At 49.9% G+C, this 9,968-nt stretch overlaps 1 protein-coding gene across 1 annotated transcript; it reads left to right on the forward strand.

The window, feature by feature from the left end:
* Positions 1 to 1,218: 1,218 nt before the first annotated feature.
* On the forward strand, positions 1,219 to 9,685 carry LOC129548329 (mas-related G protein-coupled receptor member D-like). The gene is made up of 4 exons (XM_088832259.1): positions 1,219 to 1,237; positions 3,994 to 4,051; positions 8,720 to 9,553; positions 9,610 to 9,685. The coding sequence occupies exons 1-4, from the start codon at positions 1,219 to 1,221 to the stop codon at positions 9,683 to 9,685; spliced, it is 987 nt and encodes a 328-aa protein (XP_088688385.1).
* The last annotated feature ends 283 nt before the right edge of the window (positions 9,686 to 9,968 follow it).

A 9,968-nucleotide genomic window follows, 5' to 3' on the forward strand; every position in this document is an offset into this window, starting at 1 on the left:
CAGCTCAGCCTTCAGATGAGACGCCTCCAGAGACCACTTCCGGATGGCCCCACGGGAGCAAGGCTGCCCTCTGAACACCTTCAGGGTGTTTGGTTCCTTTGCTCTCGGTCAGTTCCATGAGCTGGAAACCAGAAGCAGATTCTTCTGAGCTGAATCATGCTCCTTGAATCCAAACCCAGGCCCACAATGTTCTAGCCCTCGGGCACCGTCCGGAGGCTCAGCCAGCCCTCTGGCCTCAGCTGAGTGGCCTCCGTGAGACCTCAGAGCCCTGGAGGGCAGAGCTGACCTGCCTCCCGAGACACAACATGGGGCTCCCTCACAGTCAACCCCCAGGACGCCCAGAGAGGTCCCCTAAAACCACACATATCTCCAGCTGACAGGCTGTAGAACTCAGACTTGAAAGCAAGGTCCTGGAGGCCAGGTCCTGCGCGCCTTCTCCCCCACCCCACCCTCCACACAGAGAGCACTGGGCGAGCCCATCAACCAGAGCATCTCTGCACGGACGTAATGGGCTCCCTCCACACTCTCAGCCGACAAGGGCCCTCTTCCTTCCACAGCCCCGCCCTAACCCCCAGCCCCCAAGGGACTGGCCGATACCCTGAGGTCACCGTGGCTGTCCCAAACAGCCTTCAGGAAGGGGAGCATGGCCGGGACGGTGGAGGAGAGGGGTGACCCCCCAAAAACGGTCTTCGTGGGCCCCCAGTCTCGTGTTCCATTTCCCCCAGACAGGGAGCCGGGGAGGCCACGCCCAACCAGGCCCGTTAGTCCCGACATCTGAGCGTTCGCGCCACTGGGTGGGGCGGCTGCCCTTCCTGCATTTATACCTCAAGCTCCCCACCCTGCTCTTCTGAGGGAGCCGGGAGAAGGTTCTCCTGGGGCCCCAGGGGCCAGGAACCTCTGAGGCCAGGGTGTGGGGCAGAAGACAGTTCAGAGCATCCCTGCTGAGCCAGGACGAGGGCAGGCAAACCCTGGGGGCTGGGCCCAAGGGGCGCGGCTGAGACTCCAAGCGCCGGAGCGAGGAGGGGACCGCCACCTTCCCTGGAGGACTGAGCACGGCAGGAGCAGGTGAGAGCCCCTGGTTTCTCTTCTCTGGGTGGAGGCAGGACAGGCTGCCCCTCCGAGCCCTCATCTTCTAGATAAAATGACCTCGTGAAGCCTCCCTTCAAAATATTTAAACAGGCGATGGGTTCTTATCGCTCTCCGGGGCCATCAACGGTAATGGAAAATCAGGACAAAGGTGAGACCAGGTGCTGGGGAAACCCAACTTAAAGAGAAGACATACAGTCGACTTTTGAACAATCAGCTTATGAAACAGCCGGGTAGTGTATTAGGCACTGGAAAAAAAAACCTTCAAGGATACACTCACAGCAAACGGTATGACCCAGGGTAAGGACGGGGCAATACCTTATTTTTTCTTTACCATTTGAATCTTTAAAAGTAAGACTGCTTTGGTATCTAATCTATGTAATTTTTTAAAACAATGTTTAAAGTGCAGTGAGAAATAGACAATGTCATAACAGTTGTGGGAAATAACACATTTCCGAAAGTCTTCCATGGAAGAGACAAAAATTCAAACGAGGTTTTCAAGGACAGGAAGGAAAACCACAGCTAACTCGGCAGATTTTGTGCCTTATTTTATTTTATTTTTGTTCTCGCTGCACGCCATGCAGGGTCTGGTCAGGAATCGAACCCATGCCCCTTGCAGTGGAAGCTCAGAGTCTTAACCACTGGACCGCCTGGGTAGTCCCCGTTCTATATTTTAAACCGTCATCCGTCAACAAGCTGTGAGTGAGCCTTTACTCCTGCATTGCGTTGGGGACCGGAAGGCTGTGGAGCGGGGTCAAGTCGGACCAAGGCCAACCTGGGAGAGGAAGGTAGATACACCTACTGAACCAGTGAGTGAGGCCGGGCGGAGGCACGCAGGATGAGGGTGTCCAGGGAGCCCACAGCATGGCACTGAGTCTAGCGGTCACTCCCCATTCACTGAGCTCACACTGCGCGCCGGGGTCTGACTCAGGGGCCACCAAGACACAAACCTCCCCCCATGCGAGGAGAAGCCATGCATGGACACCGCCCGGTCCATTTTCAAGCCGCGCGTGTGTGCTGTTTCCTTTTATTAGGAAGTAGTCACAGCTCAGTATTTCTCTTCACTGGGGCGTGAGTCCGCTCTTCTGCCGTAACCAAGTACCCCAAACAGAGGGCATGAAGGAACACCTGTATTTTCTAACCATTCTGGAGGCTGGAAGTCTGAGATCAAGACGCCAGCCAGTTGGGCGCTTGGTGAGAGCTCTCTTCCTGACTTGCGGACAGGCTCGCTGCCGCTGTGTCCTGCGTGGCATGGGGAGAGAAAGAGGAGGGAAGGGGGCAAGGGAGGGAGGGAGAACTCTGGCATCGCTTCTTAAAAGGACACGAGTCATGGCACTTCCCTGGTTAAGTGGTTAAGACTCTGCGCTCCCAGTGCAGGGGAGCAGATCTAATTCCTGGTCGGGGAACTAAGATCCCACATGCCGAGTGGTGCACCCAAAAAACAAAATCGATCTTTTATTAAAAGAGACACCAACCTTACTGGATCGAGGCCCGGCCCTTACGGTCTCCTTTGACCTTAATTACCTCCTTAAAGGCCCATCTGCAAACAGTCACGTTGGGGATAGGGTTTCAACAGATGAGTCTGAGGGAGGACACAACTCAGTCCGCAATCAGTGGGAATAAGGGCCCCTCCTCCCTTCAAACCCCTCTACTTTCCCTCGGTCTCACTATTTGACCTCCCTTCTAGTTTCACTGAAGGGCTTCCCAGCTGGCTCAGTGGGTAAAGGTGGCTGCGGCAGGGGCAGGGCGGGAGACCTGGGTTGGATCCCTGGATTTGGAAGATTCCCCTGGAGATGGAAGTGGCAACCCACTCTGGTATTCTTGGCTGGGAAATCCCATGGACAGAGGAGCCTGGCGGGCTACAGTCCATGGGGTCAATAAAGAGTCGGACACAATTTAGTGACTAAACCACCAGCACCACCATTTTCACTGAAAAAGAAGGTGCCTGAAAAAGAGCAACGGCTTTTTCCCTCTTGTGTCCTGCCAGTGGCCTGAGTCTCTGCTTCTCTCTGGGCTGGCACCCCAGTCCCCAACCGGGCCAGGCCAGCCCCTGGGCAGTGCCTCGTCCCATGGCCTCTCACCTCCCCTGCAGCTCTCCTGACCGTCAGCGCCCCTGCCGCTGCCCCCTGCCTGCTGAATCACTCCCATCCACATACAACCAAGTAGTAATCTTTTTTTTTTTTATTTAAATAAATGCAACCTCTGCCTCTGGATCTCATTTCTCCGCCTTCTTCCCACCCTCTCACCCAATAAGACAAACGCCTTCAGAAGGTCCCTCGCACTCCCTGGGCCCACAGCAGGCTCCTCGGTGCACCTGGGGGTCTCTGGGGCTGAGTGTTGCCCCCGGGGAGGGGTTTTCTGGGATCAGCAGTCCCTCCCACCCCTGCCCATTCCAGACCTTTCTCCTGCTCTGTTAGCTGTGAGCTCTAAGCTCCTGGGTCAGGGCTGTCACCAACTCTGGGACAGCCAGCCCACTGGAAGCTGCGTTCTCCTTGCTGACCCATCACTTGCCCTCAGAGCCTCCTCCCAGGAGGACAGCACGTGCCTGTCTTCTTGTCCTGCGCCTCCAGCAGCTCTGCCCCATCTACTCTCCATCAGCGTTTGCAGAGTGGATACCTGACAGTCAGGAAGGAGCAGGTGCTCTGAGGGTCCCTGACCCGGATCAGGCAGGGGAAGGTGGGGTGGGGGTCTGCCCACTGTGTGCATCTCCCCCCCACCTCCCCGCTCAGCAAGGGGGAGGATGTGGTCCTGGGAGAGCAGCCCAACCCAGCTCACAGAGTGTGGCTTGCATGAATCTGCGTTCTCGGAGCCCTGCGGGCAGCGACCCGGCGGCAGCGCCCTAGGCTGGCGGCATGGAGGAGGGGCTGGGGGGTGGGATCTGAGCCCCCTTCGCCTGGCCTCTCCCAGCTGCCCGTGGACCTCAGAACCTCCCAGCCCCACCCACGCTCCGAGTCCCCGGCGTCTCGTTAGTCACCCCCACCCCTGTTCCAGCACCATGCCCGGTGGTCGGGGCGTTGGTCTGATTCTGTGTTTTCCCCTCTGGCAGTAGACTGTGAGTTCTGTGAGGATGGGCTCTGTCCGTCAGTCATTGCTGTAGGTGGGCTCTGCTTGTGCGCTTGTGTGCACTTAAATACACGTGCGTGCGTATTGTGTGCGTGCACATGTGCTGTTTGTGTGTGTCTGCATTTACCTATGTGTCTTTACGCGGTCTATATGTATACGCTGCTATATGTGTTTGCTATGGTATGTGTATGTGCCTATATATATATGCCTATATATGTGCTATTGGGCTTCCCTGGAGGCTCAGATGGCAGAGAATCTGCCTACAACACAGAAGACCTACACCCTGGATCTCTGGATCAGGAAGAGCCCCTGGAGAAGGGAATGGCTACCCACTCCAGTATTCTTGCCTGGAGAATCCCATGGACAGAGAAGCCTGGCAGGTTACATGCAGTCTATGGGGTCTCAAGAGTCGGGCATGACTGAAGGACTAAGCACATACACACACATATCATATATATATAAACTGTGTGTGTTATATGTAGGGAGAGGTTTTGTGTGATATACACGTATATACACTATTGTATATGTGTAGTACACGGTATAAATTTGATAAATGTTATTTAAACTTGTGTTGAACCTAAAGGAAAGACTTCTGACCGTAGCCATCGGGAATCTGTGGAGGTTGGTATCTGTGTGGTGGGTGACATCCGCTCACTCTGGATACAAAGAAACCTGGGAGAAAACATAACCCCCTCCCTCTCACCCAAATAGAATACAGAGCTGAAAGACGAAGGACAGGAAGGGAAACCTCCAGGTGCCCCAGGAAACTTGCAGTTAGAGCTGATGCCCACAATACATCAGATGGGTAGAGGCTCTGGGGACAGAGGTTAGGTGTGTCTGGGGCAAGGAAGGAGAGAGGGGCTGAGGGTTAGCCTTGGAGCTGCATAAGTGGAAGAAAGAACTTGATCAGGGGACCTCCATGAGGCCAGAACCTGGGAGGACACTGCTGCTTAACAAAAGCAGAGTTTACCCAGATGCGGTTAGCACCTTCTTGCTGCCCAAGGTTCAGCAGGGGGTAGGCAGTGAGTGGAGCTAGGCACCAGTTTGAGTAACCAAGCCCCAAATTGTTACCATTTACAGGCGTAGAATCTGAATTTACACCAAATCTCCAAGCCAAGAAATCCAACAAAAACCAGATCTTGGACCAGAGAAATCCTTTGCAAGCCCAAAAGAAGCCAACGCCAAACATCTGGGCAGCAAAAGTTTGGCAACCTAGGGGGTCTCCCATGAGAAGTCACAGTATCCCTGTAGAGGAAAATCTGTAACTGCAAAGCACATGTGAAATGAATAGGGAGATTAGGAAACGTTCATTAAAAGATGACATCAGATCAAACAGACTTCAAGACTAAAAAAGCAATAAGGATGCAGAGGGCCATTACATAAAAGGTACAATTCACCAGGATGATATAATAATCTTGGGTTGCATACACTAAACACGGTGAAGGAAATAGAAAATAGGTGAAGGAAAGAGAAAAACAACAAAACTACAATCATAATTGGTTAATATTTATAGAAGATAAATTAATTGGGATATAGATCATTTAAACAATGCAATTTTGAAAGCTTTATCAAATGAACACATAAAGTACTAAACCAAATAAGTAAACAAAATGGCCATGCTACCAAATAAGTCTCAACAAATGTCAAATAACTGACCACATTATCTGACCATGATGTTAGAAATCAATATCAAAAGATAGTCAAAGTATGCGTTGTAAAAGGTATTTCTAAATAATTCACGGAAACTTAAATTTTAAATGTTTTAAAATGCAAACTATTTAGATATTAACAACAATGAAAACACTACATAAGTCAGGAAACATCCAAGGACATACTTACTAGCATGTTTATAAACGTAAATATCTGTTAGAAAAAGAACAATATTTGAAAATTAATAACCAAAGAATTCAACACAAGAAGCTGAAAAAAATCACAAGGTAAACAAAGAAAGTGGAAGAAATAAAAGGATAAACTAAGGGAATGGGAAGAAAAGAAACAACAGAGTTGATTTGTTTTTAAATAGTTCCCAAAAACAGACCTCTGGCAAACTGATAAAGAAAAGGAAAAAAGAACAAGTCACTAATCTTAAATGATGAATAGAATCAAGGTTTTTAAAAACACTGAAAGATTACTGTGCGAAGTATTATACCAATAACTGTGGGACAAGAAACTATGAACAATTTTCTAGAAAAATAACATAACTTACCCTAACTCGAGAAGAGCTTAAAAATCTAAATAAACCTAAAACATTAAATAAATTGTAGTTGTAGTTTTTTTCCTAAAGCCATGTGTATCCACTAACACTCATATAAAAATCACCGGACCAGATGGCTTTACCTTCTGCCAGATCTTCAAAGAAGGATAATCCTTACATGATACAAATTATTCTAGAGGATAGAGAAAAAGAGCTCTTTCTTCATGTCATTTTATGAAGCCTGTATAATCTTACAGCTTTGAAACAAAAACAGACAAGGATAGTACCAGAAAGGAAAATTATGGGTCAATTTTACTTATGAACATGGGTGAAAATTTTCTAAATAAAATCAGAGCACCAAGAGGGGGAAAAAAATTAAAAAAACAGAGCAAAGTGGAAATGGTTTATCCTGGAAATATAAGGACAAGTGAACACCAGAAAATGTATCAATACATATTCACCACATAAATAGACAAGGGAGAAAAAAGAAAAAATTATTAAGTACATATCACAGAAAAAAAACTGTGATAAATTCCATCACTCATTTATTAAAAAAAAAAAAAAACTTTTTGAAAACTAGAGGAGAACTTTCTCACCTTGAAAAAAGATAGTACCAAAAACTTAGAGCAAACATCGTATCTAATGGAGAAATTTTAAACGCATTCTCTTTAGGATTAGGAAGAATAAAGCATGCCTGATTCCAGTCTTTGTTAAACATAATACTAGGTGTCTGGGCTGTGCTATAAGACATGAAAGAGAAATTAGAAATATGAGGAGAGATGCATCAGTTCAGTTCAGTTCAGTCGCTCAGTCGTGTCCGACTCTCCGCGACCCCATGAATTACAGCACGCCAGGCCTCCCTGTCCATCACCAATCAAAATATTCAACCAAGTGATAGATATGATAAACTAAAGGAAGTCATTTGTCCGATTAATAAAAATTAGTATCACCCCAGTTTTCTGCCTGAGCTACTCTCTGGAAAGTGGTGCAGGAAGCGGGGGAAGCCAGGCGGAGCATGCTGGTCTCCCTGAGTTAAAGAGACAGAAGTCAGACTGTGGGGAGATAGATGTGGCTGGAATTTGTGAGATGGGGTACCAGAGAGAAGAAAACCAGCTCCTTGGAGAAAGAACTCCAGAAATCTGCAGAAGGTGCCCTCGAGTCCTTCTCTAAAATCTTGGCTGTGGAGAGTAGGATGAAGCTGTCAGGTGAGACTCTCGGGGATCACACAAAGCCAAGCATTCTTTAGTTTTTGTTGCTGTTTTTCTCTATCAAAAGCAGTATTTATTTTTTTCCAAACTCTAAACTTTTCCTTTTGTATCGGGGTATAACTGATTAACACCATTGTGGTAATTTCAGGTGAACAGTGAAGAGACTCAGCTAGCCATGTATACTTCAAAAACAATAACAGTGTGTTAATAGAACCAGACAAACCAATGACAGAGAACAGAGAGCTCAAAAACAGTCCCATTGGTAAATAGGGATACGCTAGAAACATACTGCTGACTAAAAAAAAACAGCACAGATTCTAAATCACAGCGTTTGTGTAAATTAAAAATACTTATGGGAAGCCACCTGTTCCAAAAGATAGTCAGATGTCCAAGGATGTAGATTAAACAGGTTAGAACTGATGTGAGTTGGGGGAGGGGAGGGGAGGTGGAATGAGGGTGGAATACAATTAAAGGATTGTATTTGTTTTTCAGTGGCTGGAGGATCCTGGTGTGCCATAAAATCAGCATGTAATTAAACTATTCTTTGTACCTGAGGTCCAGTTTAAAAAACTGTAGTTCACAGAATTTGAAGATTATGTGTGAAAAAAATGACACTATCAATAGATGTAGAAAAGCCTTTGATAAAAGTCAATTTATCTCTTCATGATGGAAAAGAACCTAAACTCAAGATAGAAGAGACCCTTTTAGCTTGACAAAAGACATCTCTAATAACTCTGAGTCTGCAATGGTGGACGAGCCGGTAGATCCAGGCAGGGTGGGAGCCACGGGGAGCAACTGTTGCCTATTGCAAAAAGAAAATTGGGGTAGGGGCTCCAAGCAATGCAAAATTTCACACTGGTCCATCTCCCTTCCATGCTGCTGCTGCTGCTGCTAAGTCACTTCAATCGTGTCCAACTCTGTGTGACCCCACAGACGGAAGCCCACCAGGCTCCCCCATCCCTGGGATTCTCCAGGCAAGAACACTGGAGTGGGTTGCCATTTCCTTCTCCAATGTGTGAAAGTGAAAAGTGAAAGTGAAGTCACTCAGTCGTGTCCGACCCTTAGCGACTCCACAGACTGCAGCCTACCAGGCTCCTCCATCCATGGGATTTTCTAGGCAAGAGTACTGGAGTGGCTTGCCATTGCCTTCTCCGTCTCCCTTCCATAGGATGAACCAAACTCTGTACTGCGCCCTGGTCCTGGTAGCCATGGGGAGCAGCCCCGAGGTGAAGGAGCTGGGCACCGCCCACTGGGTGCCGAGTGCGATGATCCTGTTCACCTGCGTGGGTGCCGTTGTGGGCAACGGCCCAGAGGTCTGGTTACTGGGCTCCCAGGGGCAGAGGAGCCCCTTCAGCGTCTACGTCCTCCACGTGGGCGTGGCAGACCTCCTCTTCCTCCTCTGCATGGCCTCCAAGGTCATCCTGAATTGCTTCCCGCTGGGCGACACAGGCCACATGGCCCTGGAGATGGTGAGCAGGGGGACGTACTTCACCTACACGGCCAGCCTGAGCCTGCTGACCGCCATCAGCACGCAGCGCTGCCTCTCCGTCCTCTTCCCCATCTGGTACAAGTGTCACCGGCCCCAGCACCTGTTGGCCGTGGTGTGCGCCCTGCTGTGGGCGCTGTCCCTCCTGCTGAACACGCTGGCCACCTTCTTCTGCAGTGATTTCTGGGGCTGGGATAAGCAGCAGGGCTTCACGATGGACTTGGTCATCAGCATCCACCTCATGGGGGTCTTCACGCCCCTGATGGCCGGGTCCAGCCTCATCCTGTGTGTGCGGGTGCAGAGGAGCTCCGCAGCAACCCACCGGCGGCCCACGCGGCTGTGCGTGACCATCCTGGTCTGCGTCTTGGTGTCCCTCGTCTTCGCCCTGCCCCTTGGCATCCATTGGTTCCTCATCGACTGGCTGGACCTGCCCCAGCAGACGAAGACTCTCTTCAGCCTGTTTGCCCGCCTCTCCTCGGCCATGAACAGCAGCGCTAACCGGTCATCTACTTCCTGGTGGGCAGGCGGAAGAGCCAGGGTCTGCGGGAGCCCCTGGGGGCCATGCTGCGCAGGGCGCTGAGGGAGGAGCAGGAGCTGGAGGGGAGGGAGACACCCTTGTCCACCAGCACCACCAACCCGGGGACCTGAGGGCTCAGCACCCTGGACACCCGCCTGCCTGGCTGGCTGGCGGTTGGGAGCCCAGAAGGCTTTTTGCATCTCATCCTGTGGGGGTCTCTTTCCCACCCTCCAAGGCTCCCCACTGACTGTCATGTCCAAGACCTCACCATGCAACTCAGTTGGGAAGATGAAGTAATTTTGTTGTTGTTGTTGTTCAGGGAGGATCTTCTGATCAGAAGGCAGGTGGGAGCTTTCAGCCCTGGTCTGTCTGATGCTATTTACCTAAATAGCCTCTACAGGTAGATGGCACGCA

This window comes from Moschus berezovskii, chromosome 25, assembly GCF_049115385.1.
Source record: "Moschus berezovskii isolate FMDL1 chromosome 25, NW_MosBer_1.0, whole genome shotgun sequence".
NCBI classification, from domain to species: Eukaryota; Metazoa; Chordata; class Mammalia; order Artiodactyla; family Moschidae; genus Moschus; species Moschus berezovskii.

What these genes read in the sequence shown, in the direction of transcription:
- LOC129548329 (XM_088832259.1), top strand. An exon ending in CTCCGAGTCCCCGGCGTCTC is followed by an intron (nt 4,052 to 8,719) that starts GTTAGTCACCCC and finishes TCCCTTCCATAG; the next exon opens with GATGAACCAAACTCTGTACT. An exon ending in AACCGGTCATCTACTTCCTG is followed by an intron (nt 9,554 to 9,609) that starts GTGGGCAGGCGG and finishes CATGCTGCGCAG; the next exon opens with GGCGCTGAGGGAGGAGCAGG.